The 14,609-nt window shown below is 43.5% G+C and overlaps 1 protein-coding gene across 5 annotated transcripts in view; it reads right to left on the reverse strand.

The window, feature by feature from the left end:
* Positions 1–206: 206 nt before the first annotated feature.
* PHACTR4 (phosphatase and actin regulator 4) overlaps positions 207–14,609 on the reverse strand; it is a 109,158-nt gene continuing 94,755 nt past the window's right edge. For all 5 annotated transcript variants that reach the window (XM_046012242.1, XM_046012223.1, XM_046012217.1 and 2 more), the window contains 5 exons: positions 10,523–10,578; positions 9,443–9,504; positions 6,855–6,992; positions 6,158–6,234; positions 207–2,443 (listed from right to left, as the gene is read on the reverse strand). In XM_046012242.1, coding sequence (XP_045868198.1) covers positions 2,428–2,443; positions 6,158–6,234; positions 6,855–6,992; positions 9,443–9,504; positions 10,523–10,578 — 349 coding nt within the window. In that variant the 3' untranslated portion in view covers positions 207–2,427. The remainder of the gene's footprint in view (positions 2,444–6,157; positions 6,235–6,854; positions 6,993–9,442; positions 9,505–10,522; positions 10,579–14,609) is intronic.

Genomic DNA, 14,609 nt, shown 5'->3' on the forward strand with positions numbered 1-14,609 from the left:
CATGACCTGAGCCAAAGGCAGAAGCTTAACGACTGAGCCACCCAAGGCATCCCTACACTTAATATTCTTAGTATTATTTTTCCCCCTCATTTACTTCTCATTTAGGGTGTCTAGCAGTATTTTAAGTATCATTTATAAGCTAGCTTAAATCTTCTGGAATAAGGTAAATTAAAAAAAAAGCACCTCATACCAGAATAATAGTTTGGCTTTTTTTTAATTCTAAAATACTTTATAATTAATATTGATAAGAAGACTGATATACAATGCAATTATTTACTTTACAGGGAGATTCTGTACATCAGGGAAACATCTTGAAGTACAATACATCATTTATTTCTTTACATTATGATTGTGAATTGTTACTTACACAAAAAGGGAACACAAAATCCATTTTATATATATATATGTATATGTATATATATAAAAACCCCTGAAAAGACTTGATCCCCAAAGCATCTTGTTTCAAAAGGACATGATGAGATGAAAGACGAACCAGAGTGCTTGGCGGCACAGAGAGCAGACCAGTAGCTCAGGTAATCAAATCCTGTTTCAAACTTGGCACATGAAGGCAAAGCCAGGCAGTGGAAGAAGGGTTTGAAAATGTCACTTCAAGTCACAGAGAATGCTGGCATCAGCCAAACAGTCTCCAAACTGACCCAACAGAACAAGTCACATGTGTGGCCATCTTACATACAGACCCTTGACAACTGTGTGGAACTGTCACTTTTCCTGCAGTCACACCGAATGTAATGAGCTTCGAGGCACTGCGGCCCCACCAGTTTCATAGCTGCATAGCATGGACGGTAACTGAGAAATCCGAAGACTTCCCTATTCCCCATACAGAGAGAGAACACTCCCTTTCATGGTCACCTCACCTCCTTTGTTTTGACCTGATATTCTGATTTTTTTCAGCAAGTATCACAGGGACACAAGAGCAGAAAACGAGGAATGTCTACTTAACAGCTGCGACAGAACAGGGACCGCAGAGGAAATCTACGAAACAGCCACCGTTTTCCGAACATTAAAATAAGGGGGAAAAAAAGCCACATTCATTAGTTAAATAGGAACTATTTTTTTTTTCCACTTAGTATGGACAGGTATTAGAAGGAAAGGATGAGGCTGTATGGTTTTCAAAATAAAAAACTCAAAGGAAGCAAATGAATTTTGTTTTAGAAAATCGTATTACTATATATTACAAATACAAGAGGTGGGGACTGAGTCCAGGCCGGGGCACTGAGGATACTGGCGACTGCTTGGCAGAGGATGGGTACATGGCGGGGAAGCTGCCAGAGAGGGTAAGGTCAGTAGGAAGGAAGGGGGAGTGAGCAGCAGGAGAGCCAACAGCACTGAGGAGAAGGGAGGAGGAGTGGGTCATGATGGTGCCCCTCCTACTTCCTCCTCCAGAGACCCCTTCTGGTCCAGCACCCGTGTCCCTAGACCTTACAGTGACCTTAGGGGGCGGGGGGGGGGGGTCCAAGGAGGACGGCTGCTCCCACAGAGTTGCCACAACTCTGTTTTATGGAGGAGAATACATCTATTGGTCAGAATGATTTAGAATCTCATTTGGTATGACAAAAGTGCAACAGCTTATAAAATTTAAGCCATGCGGTTGTTTTCTGCCAAGTTGGCATTAACAATAAAGGCCTTTTTTGGTGTTGGCTTTGTCTGTAGAAAACATATATGCTTTCTCATTTTCCTAACTTGGAATCTAGTTGCAGCTCAGATTGCTTCATAGATAGGAAAAACACAAGTTTCTAGCACTTCTTCAAGATTTTTTTTTTTCCTTAAACTTTAAAAATAAAAACCGGGATGACTTGTGCTGAAAAGGAAGAACATGTCAGATCCTGAGCTTCTCTGAGGCCCGATCGCCTGAAGAGGCCTGTATTGCTGTGTTACGAGAGGTATAGTATGGTGTTTTCAACGGACGTGCCAGTGTGGTGTGGAGGCGTGCCCTGGAGGTGGGGGCCCCTTTGCCAGAAGGCTGGGGGCCTCTGGAAGGTTCTTCCCACCACCAGCTGGATCTGACAGCTGGAATTTGGTGCCTGCACAAGGGACTCTCCCAACCAGGACGGAGCAGGTAAGGCAAACGGTGCAAACTGTGCCCCAGCACAGGCAGTCATCTTGGGGTGAGGGTGCAGGTGGCCCGGAGCGTGGGTGGCTGGTGAGGAAGACCCCACACGTATGCTGCGGTATCACAGGGTTCAACGGCACTGGAAAGATGCTCAGTTTTGTCCAGAGCAGCACACGACTACCCATTCCAGTGAAATGCTACGTTCACAGAAGTGCTGTTCGCCCGGAACCACATCCCAGAGGACTCAACCCTGGCTGTGCGGGGAAGTGCAGAAATTCCTTCCACATCACTCTGGAGACTGAAGCAGCCAAGCAGTCCTGCGTTGGGAGGTTTAGTTGTTCTCTCAGACTTCAGCGTCACGGACGATGGTAGCTAAAACAAGATGAGCAGAAAGAGCCGAGTTACCAGGTACTGTAGACTCCTTTGCTGCCATTACACTCTCGTTTTTCAAAATTGCCTCTTTGCTACTCTAATTCTACCTGACTTTTCTTCTTCTTCTTTTTTTAAGTCATCTCCACAGCCAGTGTGGGGCTTGAATTCATGACCTTGAGATCAGATGCTCTACTGACTGAGCCAGCCAGGCGCCTTGTTTTCCTTCTTCTTTAACTGCTTTTCCTCAGAATGCTTTCTTGGTTCATTTTCCTCTGTCCATCCTTTACATACAAATAATTTTGCCCTTAAAAACCACTATCTTTTCTCATAATTTTGTATCTTGAGGCTTTGCTTTCTCCCTGGACTTGCAGCCTGAACACCCAACCTTCCTCTATGAATCTCTGCCTCAATGTGTCACAGGGTCATGGGGCTCAACATACAGAGTGTGTTTTCCAGTTTGCTTACTGTGACTCTTCCCCTTTTAAAATAAAAGCTGTGGCTCAGTGGGTTAAGCCTCTGCCTTCAGCTCAGGTCATGATCTCAGGGTCCTGGGATCGAGCCCCACATCGGGTTCTCTGCTGGGCAGGGAGCCTGCCTCCCCCTCTCTCTCTACCTGCCTCTCTGTGATCTCTGTCAAATAAATAAATAAAATTAAAAAAAAATTAAAAAAAGCTTACTGAGGATGGGGACTTTATCCTATTCCAGGCTATCTTCTAAGCACCCAGAACTGCTATCTACCAGGCAGTAAGTACTCAATAAGTATTTGCTAAATAAATGTCCCAAAGTGTTCACCTCAATTCATCGACTTCACAAACCTCAAAAATCACAAGTTCGAAATCTTAAGTCACTTGACTACTTCCTTTAATTCATCCCTGGAATAAAGAGATAGCCTGATCTTGAGTCTATCCTTGAAATACTTATTTTATTTTATTTTTAAAGATTTTATTTATTTACTTGACAGACAGAGATCACAAGTAGGAAGAAAGAGAGAGACAAGGGGAAGCAGGCTCCCCGCTGAGCAGAGAGCCCGATGCGGGGCTTGATCCCAGGACCCTGAGATCATGACCCAAGCCGAAGGCAGAGGCTTAACCCACTGAGCTACCCAGGCTCCCCGAAATATGTTTCTTTTTTTTTTTTTTTAAAGATTTTATTCATTTATTTGACAGAGAGAGAGAGATCATAAGTAGTCAGAGAGGCAGGCAGAGGGGGAGGGGGAAGCAGGCTCCCTGCTGAGCAGAGAGCCCAATGTGGGGCTCGATCCCAGGACCCTGAGATCACAACCTAAGCCGAAGGCAGAGGCTTAACCCACTGAGCCACCCAGGCACCCCCGAAATATGTTTCTTTAAAAGATTTTATGTATTTACCTGAGAGAGAGCACACACGAGCAGGGGGAGATGCAGAAGAAGAGGGAGAAGCAGACTCCCTGCCGAGTGTGGAGCCCCGACACCGGACTCAATCCCAGGACCCTGAGAGCACAACCTGAGCCGAACCAGACACTTAACCAGCTGAGCTACCCAGGCGCCCCCTATGCTCGAAATGTTGTTCAAACCTCTCTCTCGCGTTGTCATGATCACGTCCCTGGTTTGAGCTACCAGTGTGCTCACTGTGACTGTATTTTAGTTACTTCCTAACTGGTTTCCTTGCCGCTAGCTTCTCCAGTCTTCCACAGCACCTGCCAGAGCTCCAGCAGAAACACTCAACTCCAGCGGTTCCTGCACCCTAGTGTAACAGGCAAAGCTCTTCAGCGTCTGACCATAACCCATCGCGCTGGTCTTCTCCCCACACTGCTCCCGTATGTCCCCTGCTCCAGCTACATTTTCTTCCACCCGGAGACATGGCACACTTTCTCATCTCCTCCAGCCTTGTCAATGCTGGTCCTTCTGCTTACAGTGCTGTTTGGTAATGCTGGTTCTTTCCTTCCTTCCTTCTTGTCCAAATAAATTCCTTCACATGCTTTAAGACTCAGTCTAAGTATCACCTTCTCTATGACCCTTTTCCTTGAATGCTGCTCACTATAGTACTTTATTACTATTAGAATAACAATGAGAATGGCTAGCACCGACACAGCTAGGAAATGATGGAGCTGGGACACGAAACCTGGCAGATTCAAGATTTGGAATGACTGAGGCATTTATCATACTGACTGCACTATACTGAGTAGCTTCCAGCTTAGAGCACAGTCTCCTTGCTGACAAGTATGGCTTGTTATTTGAGTTCGTATTATAATGCCCTGAGTAGTGTTATTGCTATTCAAAAAATCTGCCTTCTGTACTCCTATCAGAGTTAAGTACAAAAAAATTCTGTAGATATGGGGCATCCGGGTGGCTCGGTCGGTTAAGCCTCTGCCTTCAGCTCAGGTCATGATCTCAGGGTCCTGGGATCAAGCCCTGCATCCGGCTCTCTGCTCAGCGGGGATCCTGCTCCCCCCCCCCCCCGCCCCGCCTGCCTCTCTGCCTGCTTGTGATCTCTCTCTGTCAAATAAACGAATAAAATCTAAAAAAAAAATTCTGTTAAAAAAACCAGGGCACCCAAGTGGCTCAGTCAGTTGAGTGTCCACCTCTTGGTTTCAGCTCAGGTCATGGTCTCAGGGTCGTGGGATCGAGCCCTGTATCAGGTTCTACGGAGTCTGCTTGAGATTCTCTCTCTCCCCCTCTGCCCCTTCCCTTGCTCATGCATGTTCTCCAAAATGAATAAATAAATCTAAAAAAAAAAAAAAGCAACATTTACCTGTATTGTGATGGAAAAACGCTTAATAATATTTTATCTTCCAACTTAGCTTATTTGCTTTTTTATAGCAAACTGTAATCATCATTCTATCTTCCCTCATTTAGCATCTCTTTTTTTTAAAGTTTATTTTTAGTAATTTCTACACCCAATGTGGGGACCTTGTCTTGCTCTCACGACCCCGAGATCAAGAGCTGCATGTTCTTCCAGCTGAGCCAGCCAGGCACCTCTGGCTTTTTATAAATGTTCGGAGAGTCACCTACATACTTTCACAGATTCTGTTTGTAGCCAGCTGATTCTTTAGGTTTTGGGTGGGACCTTAATTACAACAGTAGTTCTGCATCAAAATACTTCTTGGTTTGTTTCATGAAGACAGCTAACTAAAACGAAATTTATTACCCTGACTTGGTAAGCTCAGCAGTGATAGAAATAACTGAAATCAAAGAGGCTGAGGTCTCGTCTAACCCAACAACAATTTCCTCACATATACTCCAGGACAATGAGGTGCAGGAGGAGAGCACCCAGGGGCTTCTAGTCAGTCATTCTTTTCTCCAGTCCTGGTTCTGGAACTTAATGAACCCTGCTGGGCCTGTTTCATATCTTTCTTTTTTTTTGGGGGGGGGGTAAGCTCTACACTCAGTGTAGGGCTTGAACTCACAAACCCCCACATCAAGAGTCTCATGCTCCACCAACTGAGTCAGCGAGGTGCCCTGGCCTGTTTCTTCATCAACAAAATGGGGATATTAACAAAGCCTCCAGGTCTAATGCAAGGATTAAATGAAACACATAAAATACTACACTCAGTCAGGCATTTCCTACAGCCTCTTGGTTTGGTCCTCGTCCCTTTCTCTTATGTCGTCTTGCAGTCAGCATGCGGTGTCCTTCTGTTAATGATGTCCCTAGAGTCCTTCCCATTGGAACAACCCCTCTTATGTTGGTGTCATGGGGAGCTCTACTTAGCTCACAGTATTTGGGTCTTCTGGGTCTTACCGTGTAAAATGTTTGCTCTCTTCATGAACCTCCATCTCTGAGCTTTTAAATTCGTTTAATTCTTTTCTTATGGCAGCCTGTGGAGTAGAAACAAAGATGTTTTAGCACCTTTTGTCTGCCACAGTACAGCCGTGTCATCTGCCATCTATTCTCTATCGTGCTTAACTTCGTGAGCCACGGCAGCCCGCAGCGGGCAAGCCAGATGGAGGAGAGAAGCCAGGTCCGCACGCCGAGCCTGATACACATCGCCCTCCCTGACACCATTCAGCTCCCAATAAACCGAGTATCTCCGCTCAGATCAAAACACTCACAGAGCTTAAAAGAGATATTGTAGCTTTTATAGTTTCCACAGCACATAAAAATGTCTTTCCTGTTATAAAAGTGAAATCCATAATTACTAAAATATACCCCCCAAAATTCCTCCAGCCAAACCTAGCCACGTTAAAATGTGTCTTAATTTCCTTCCAGATCTGTGGACTCTGTGACAGGGCAAGGACTTTCCTTTCTTTCCGATGTGGCGGCGGCGGTGGTGGTGGAGTCATTAGTAAAAAGTTTTGGTCCCTACGTCTTGGCACTCTGTACCTTGATTAGAAATTTAACATTATAGCAGAAGTAAACATTTTACGGTTTTCCCTTCTAGTTAGTGTCTTACATTCTTCAAACAGAGAGTGGGAAAGACAAACGAACAGCCGCCTACCTTGTCAGCAGGGGTCAGTTTGGTCCAGGGTTTGTCCGCTCGCCGGTCATAATCCTGAGCATCGGTCACCTCCACGTACTCGTTAAACCTCAGGATCTTCCTGGCCAGTAGTTCAGCCACAGTCGGCCTTTGACTGAGCTGAAAGAAATGGAGCCTCTTAATTTGCTATGCCAGGAATCAGGCATTCCAACCGCCTCTGACCCAGGGTTTTAGCCTTGGGGGCCTTTAGACACCAGATTCCTGGGTCCACTCCCAGAGATTCTGGGTATTGGGAGGTTTTGTTTTGTTTTGAAAGTTCCTGAATGTCCAGCTACACTGAGAACCACAGCTATAAACCAGTATAACCAGTACAACCGGTGCCTCTCAAACTTTAATATGCATACAGATTGTTTGGGGACCTGGTTAAAATGCAGATTCTGATTCGGCAGGTCTGAAGTGGGACCTGAGATTCTGCATCTCTTGCAAGCTGCCAGGTAATGCCAACGCTGCTGGTCCGTGGACCATGTTTTGGGTAGTAAAAGGATTAGGGCTGTAAATTCATATATAATACATTTGAAAGTGAGGACATTTATTTTTATTTTTTTAAAGATTTTATTGGAGAGAGAGAGTGAGCAAGAGAGCACAAACAAGGGGGAGCGGGGGAAGCTGCCTCCCCATTGAGTAGGGAGCCTGAGCTGGGGCTCAATCTTAGGACCCTGACATCATGTCCCAAGCTGAAGGCAGATGCTTAACTGACTGAGCCACCCAGGTGCCCTGAAAGTAAGTACATTTAAAATGAAAGCAGTAGGGGCACCTGGGTGGCTCAGTGGGTTAAAGCCTCTGCCTTTGGCTCAGGTTATGAGCCAAATAAAATCTTTATTCAAATAAAGATTAAATAAAATCTTAAAAAAATAAAATAAATAAAATAAAATGAAAGCAGTATCTAGTGGGTAACGTAGAGAGTAAATTTCCTTTTAATATGAATAATGCCCAGATTCAGTAATGAATTATGATTTAAGATAGCACAATCAGGTCACCTGCTCAACCTGAAAGCATCAAGTCCAGCTGTGCCATCTAGCTACCCTCAATTTATCAACAACGATTCTTCTGTTCCTGGGGAAGCGAAAAAGTGGGAGAAATAAGAAAGAAAATGTCTAGATCCTTTGCTTTTCAGGGCATTCTTTTTTTTTTTTTTAATTTTTGTTTATCTACTTTTTTTTTTTTTTAAAGATTTTATTTATTTGACACACAGAGAGAGAAATCACAAGTAGGTAGAGAGGCAGGCAGAGAGACAGGGGGAAGCAGGCTCTCCGCTGAGCAGAGAGCCCGCTGTGGGACTCGATCCCAGGATCCTGAGATCACGACCTGAGCTGAAGGCAGAGGCTTTAACCCACTGAGCTACCCAGGTGCCCCTTATTTACTTTTTAAAAAGATTTTATTTGAGAGAGAGAGAACACAAGCAGGGTAAAGGGCAGAGGGAGAAGCAGACTCCCGGCTGAGCAGGAAGCCTGATGCGGGGCTCAATCCCAGGATCCTGGAATCATGGCCTGAGCCGAAGGCAGCCGCTTAACCAACTGAGCCACCCAGGTGCCCCTTTTCTGGGCATTCTTGTAAGTTTTAAGAAATATCTAGAGAATTCAGGCCAAACTGGAATCGATCAGAGGCAATTATAAACTATTATGGTGGGACAGAAAGGTTAAAGGGATTAACATAGGGGGGCGCCTGGGTGGCTCAGTGGGTTAAAGCCTCTGCCTTCGGCTCAGGTCATGGTCCCAGGGTCCTGGGATCGAGCCCCACATGGGGCTCTCTGCTCTGCGGGGATACTGCTTCCCCCTCTCTCTCTGCCTGCCTCTCTGCCTACTTGTGATCTCTGTCTGTCAAATAAATAAATAAAATCTCAAAAAAAAAAAAAAAAAAAAGCTAACGTAGGTCTGGTATAGGAAAGATTCTATCCTATTTGATCTGGGACCAACAACAAAATCCCAGTTGGTGTTTTCATATTTTTCAGGTATCACTAAGGGTCAATTCAATTCCTTCTGAGTAGGAAACCACCAGTTTGCCAGGCAAAACTGAATGCTACACACTCCCCCTGGTACCGTCTCTATACTTCAACAGGTTTTAGAGTCCACATAAAATCCCGGGTTTACCAAATAAAAGGTCAGAATTTTTGCAAACATTAACAGGGCACCTTCTTGTGCTAGGTGCTCTTTAAATAGTAAAAATGAAAAAAAACAAGCTCTTGAGAATGCAGTGTTATTTTCGGTATCTGCATGATGGATTCTATTTTCACAGCAATCTACGGCAATTGAAGTCAAATTCATTTATTTTTATTTTTTTTAAGGTTTTATTTATTCATTTGAAAGAGAGGGGGAACAGGTGAAAGGGAGGGGAAGTGGGAGAAGGAGAAGCAGGCTCCCTGCACAGCGGGGGCTTGGGGACATGGGGCTTGATCCCAGAACCCTGGGATCATGACCTGAGCCGAAGGCAGACGCTTAACCAACTGAGCCACCCAGGCGCCCCAAATTCATTTCTTTCTAACCAAACTGGTCATCCAAATACAAGGTATGTGATCAGTAGACAACCTGAAACTGAACACTTGGGCTACATACCTTTCTAGTGAGCCGACGTTTAATTTCTCGTTTTTCTGCCTGCCGATCAGCTTCATTTTTAGCTACAGTCAATAGTCCAAAACAAAGAATATTACTTCAAAACAGCAATTTGCCTATCAAAGTTTTCAGTAATTACAGGGTAGTTATTTCTTATAGACTCCAAGTCGGAATAAAATACTAACTTTGGGGATGGCTAATCAAGACAATTTTCTTAATTGTAGAGTCGAATACTTAAAAGCAAACGTCAGCAGCACTATGGTACCAAATCCAGCCAGCTGGCTGTGTTTTTACCACGTGAGCTAAGAATGGTCTTTACGTTTTTCAATGATCATATAGTGAATGGCTTGGTATGTGCCTAGGTTTCGTGTGATAGGTCTATAAAGGTTCTCAAGTTTAAAATTCACTGAGTGCCTAAACTGTATGTATCTACAGAGTGATGAGAGAACAGGGGATGGGCTGGTCAGATCAAGCAGGCCCCCAAGTGTCGCTATGAAGCCCAATCCTCTCAACATGGAGGCTTTAAGGGCAAATTTCACCCGAGAGTCTGGAAAACAGAATCAAATGTGTATTAGATCAGAATGCTATCTTAGGAAGTTATTTATGAACACAGAAAGAAAATGAAATACAGGGTCTTGTTTTGTGACTTCAGATGTATGAAAGTCTTCAGAGATGATAAAGTCAACTGGGCCTTGCTTTGGGCCCAGGCCTCAAAGTGCACGAGGAACAGGAAGATTCCCTCCAAATGCAAAGCCACTACCTTCTCTGAAGGCAGAGAAAAGTTGGGCAGCATCTACCGTGTGCTGTGAAATCCTCCTATATGGTCAAGGCAGTCTCAGGATACATCAGAACAGAATTTTCTTGCACTTCCCAGTACACTAAGCAATAATATGGTATCTTACAAAAGAAGCTTGGGGGAATTCTGTTCCTTCAGGGGAAAAGATATGAGTGGTCCTTGCTGGGCTGGAACACCCTCTCCATGGCCCTTGTAGCATATGCTTCTCTTCTCCAGCATGTATATTAAAGTCAGAAATATAAAGTCAGAGAAATTCTACCCAATTTTCTTCCCAGAGCTGGACTCACGTTGTAGTATGTTTCGTTGTTCCAGTTCTTCTGGTGTCGGTCTTTGACTCAGCCGTCTAAAAAGGAGATAAATAAGGATACCGTCCATTAAACGTCCCAAGCCTGGTTATAAAGATTTGTTTTGGTCTCAGTTTATATTAGCCTCTACATTAGCAAGAAAGCAAGAAGTCTTTAAACTGTGTTGGTATTTCATTAGTTTCTCTGATTGTTTATGAAACAATTCTCATTTTGGAAGTGTAAGTACAGATACCACAACATAAAACAGAATTGTACATGCAAAGAGGAGGCCAAAATTCCAGTTCTAGCTCTGATATTAATGAGCCCTGTCACCACAAAAAGGCTCAGTTAGATCCTGAGTGTAGTCATCTGTAAAATGAAGGTTTGGACTGGACTGCTGCCTCCCAAACAGATTTGCTGAAAGAGCAGAGTTTCAAGGCATACTATAGAAATTCTGATTCAGAAAACCAGGCATGGGGACTGAGATTTTCATATATGTATTTTTTTCAGTCCTTTCCTCCTGACTCTCATGTTTTCTCTTTGATTTTTAAACCAGTGAGTTAGCAACCACTGGAATTTAAGGCTGTCTTTTTTGAAATGATATTCTATGATTCTATGATTTTAATTCTGGTTCTCTCTGTAAAATACTAATGAAGTTTCTCCTCTCATCTCCAGTTCTGAGAGGCTAATCACCAACAATAACTTGCCATCTCTGGAATCAGTTATTCACTTGTTACGTTTGATTTCTACTTCTCAGTATTTGAACTGCATGCTAGCAACCCTTTAGTTGGCTGCCTAGAGAACTCCCAGCGCCAATTTCTATACAATTTACAACATTCTTTATGTATTTCTTTTTTTTTTTTTTTTAAGATTTTATTTATTTATTTGTGGGAGAGAGAGAGAGAGGTATAAGTAGGCAGAGAGGCAGGCAGAGGCAGAGAGAAAAGCAGCCTCCCTGCAGAGCAAGGAGCCTGATGCAGGACTCGATCCCAGGACTTTGGGATCATGACCTGAGCCAAAGGCAGCGTCTTGACAGACTGAGCCACCCAGGCGCCCCTTTTCTTTATGTATTTCAAAGATTTTCTTGGTTACTCTGAATAAGACCTTCCTTTTTAAATGTTCATCAAAAAAAAAGAAACCAAAAAAACCCCAAAAAACAACAACAAAAAAACCCCACACACTCCAGTAATGTCTAAGTGACATACAATAAACCACATGATTTGCTGTTTTTGTATGTGTGTATATTTGTGAAACCATCACCACAATTATAATGAACATACCCATCAACCTTATACTGGTGTCCTAGGGCTGCCGTAACAAATTACCACAAATTAGGTGGCTTAAAACCACAACAATTTATTCTCTCACAGTTCTGGAGGCCAGAAGTCCAAAATCAAGGTGTGGGCCAGGTTGGTTCCTCCTGAGCCTCTAAAGTGGATCTGCACTACGCCCCTCTACTAGCTTCTGGTGGGGCTGTCAGCAGTCTTTGGCATTCTCTGGTATATAGACACATCACTCCAACCTCTGCCTCTATAGTCACCTAGCACTGTCCTTGCATGTGTGTTTGAATCTGTGTCCAAATTTCCATCTTCCTTTTATATTTAAAATAGCCTCTATGCCCAACATGGGGCTTGAACTCATGACCCTGAGATCTAGAGTCAAATGCTCCACCAACTGAGTCACCCAGGTGCACCCTGTCCATTTGCCCTTTGATGGATATTTGTGTTTGCTGGATCCTATGGTTGATTTTTTTTTTAATAATTTTTTAAGGATTTTATTCATTTATTTGAGACAGAGAGATACAGAGAGACAGAGAGAGAGAGAGCATGAGCAAGGGAAGAGACAGAGGGAGAGGGAGAAGCTGACTCCCTGCTGAGCCAGGAGCCTGATGTGGGGCTCAATCCCAGGACACTGGGATCATGACCTGAATCAAAGGCAGACGCTTAACCAACTGAGCAATCCAGGCACCCCTGTGTTTGATTTTTTTAAAGAAACTTACAAATTGTTTTCCAAAGTAGTTCTACTCTTTTATATTCCTTCCACCAGTGTATGAGAATCTAGCTGCTCCTCATTCTCAGCAACTCTTGTCTTTTAAACTGTCCAATTTTAGCCAGCCCAGTGAGCCCGCGGTGCTGTCTCCCTGCGGTTTTAGTTTGCATTTCCCTAATGACTAATGGTGTTGAGCATCTTTCCATGTGCTTATTTGCCATCTGTACGCCTTCTTAGATACCTTCTGCTCCCCACTATATAATAAGTGGGTTGTTTTTTCCTTATTAAATTTGGAGAGTTCCTCATATATTCTAGATATAACACCTTTATCAGATACATGGTTTGTGAATACTTTTCTCCCAGTGTGTGGCTTATTTTTACATTCTCTTCAGTGTCTTTCAAGGGACAAAAATGTTTAAAAAATTTTTTTAAAAGATTTATTTATTTGACAGACAGAGAGGGAGAGAGAAAGAAAGCACAAGCGGGGGAGCAGGAGAGGGACAAGCAGGCTCCCCATTGAGCAGGGAGCCCCATGGAGGGCTTGATCCCAGGACCCCAGGATCATGACATGAGCCAAAGGCAGATGCTTAACCACTGAGCAATCCAGGCGCCCCTAAAATGTTTAATTTTTTCTGAAGTGCAATTTATCAATGTTTTCCTCTTTTTTTTTTTTTTTTTAAGATTTAATTTATTTATTTGACAGAGAGAGAGATCACAAGTAGAGAGGCAGGCAGGAGAGGGGAAGAAGGCTCTCTGCTGAGCAGAGAGCCCGATATGGGGCTTGATCCCAGGACCCTGGGATCATGACCTGATGGCAGAGGCTTAACCCACTGAGCCTCCCAGGAGCCCTATGTTTTCCTCTTAAGAATCATGCTTTTGCGATCGTATCTGAGAAATCCTGTCTGACTCATATTCTTCTAGAAGGTTTGTAGTTTTAACTCTCATATTTAAACCTAGGATTTATTCTGAGTTAATTTTTTGCATGTGATGCGAGGCATGAACTGAAGTAATTTTTGTGCCAGCGCCAGGTGTTGAAAGGACCATGAAATTATCTTTGTACCTTTACCAAAAATGAGCTGTACATATATGGGTGGGTATATTTCTGGACTCTCTTTTCTGTTCTGTTTGTCTTTATGTCAACACCATACCGATTAGGTTACTTTAGCTTTCCAATATGTCTTCAATCAGACTATGTTAGTCCTCCAACCCTGTTCTTTTCCTTAGCTGCTTTGGTTATTATAGTGTACTTTGTACTTCTGTAAGAATTTTAAAATCAGTTTGCCAATTTAAAAAAAGCTTTCTGGAGGGGCACATGCACCCAAATGTTTACAGCAGCAATGTCTGCAGTAGTCAAACTATGGAAAGAACCTAGATGTCCATCAAAAGATGAGTGGATAAAGATGTGGTGTATATATACAATGGAATACTATGCAGCCATCAAAAAGAAATGAAATCTTGCCACTTCCAAAGACCTGGGCAGAAGTAGAGGGTATTATGCTGAGCGAAATAAGTTAATCAGAGAAAGACAATTATCATATGAGGAATTTGAGAGGCAGGGTAGGGGGTTTTGGGGGGTATGGAAGAAAAAAATGAAACAAGATGGGACTGAGAGGGAGACAAACCGTAAGAGATTCTTTTTTTTTTCTTTTTAAAGATTTTATTTATTTTACAGATCGCAAGTAGGCAGAGAGGCAGGCAGAGAGAGAGGAGGAAGTAGGCTCCATGCTGAGCAGAGAGCCCGATGTGGGGCTCGATCCCAGGACCCTGGGATCATGACCTGAGCTGAAGGCAGAGGCTTTAACCCGCTGAGCCACCCAGGTGCCCCAAACCGTAAGAGATTCTTAATCTCACAAAACAAACTGAGGGTTGCTGGGGGCGTGTGTGGGTAGGGATAGGGTGGTTGGGTTATGGACGTTGGGGAGGGTATGGGCTATGGTGAGTGCTATGAATTGTGTAAGCCTGATGATTCACAGACCTGTACCCCTGGGCAAACAATACATTATATGTTAATAAAAATAATTTTTAAAGAAAGCCTTCTGGGGGAGTAGTTTGATTGGAATCACATGTATTGGTTATCTTTTTTTTTTAATTTATTTTTTAT

The sequence above is a fragment of the Meles meles genome, chromosome 1, assembly GCF_922984935.1.
Source record: "Meles meles chromosome 1, mMelMel3.1 paternal haplotype, whole genome shotgun sequence".
NCBI classification, from domain to species: Eukaryota; Metazoa; Chordata; class Mammalia; order Carnivora; family Mustelidae; genus Meles; species Meles meles.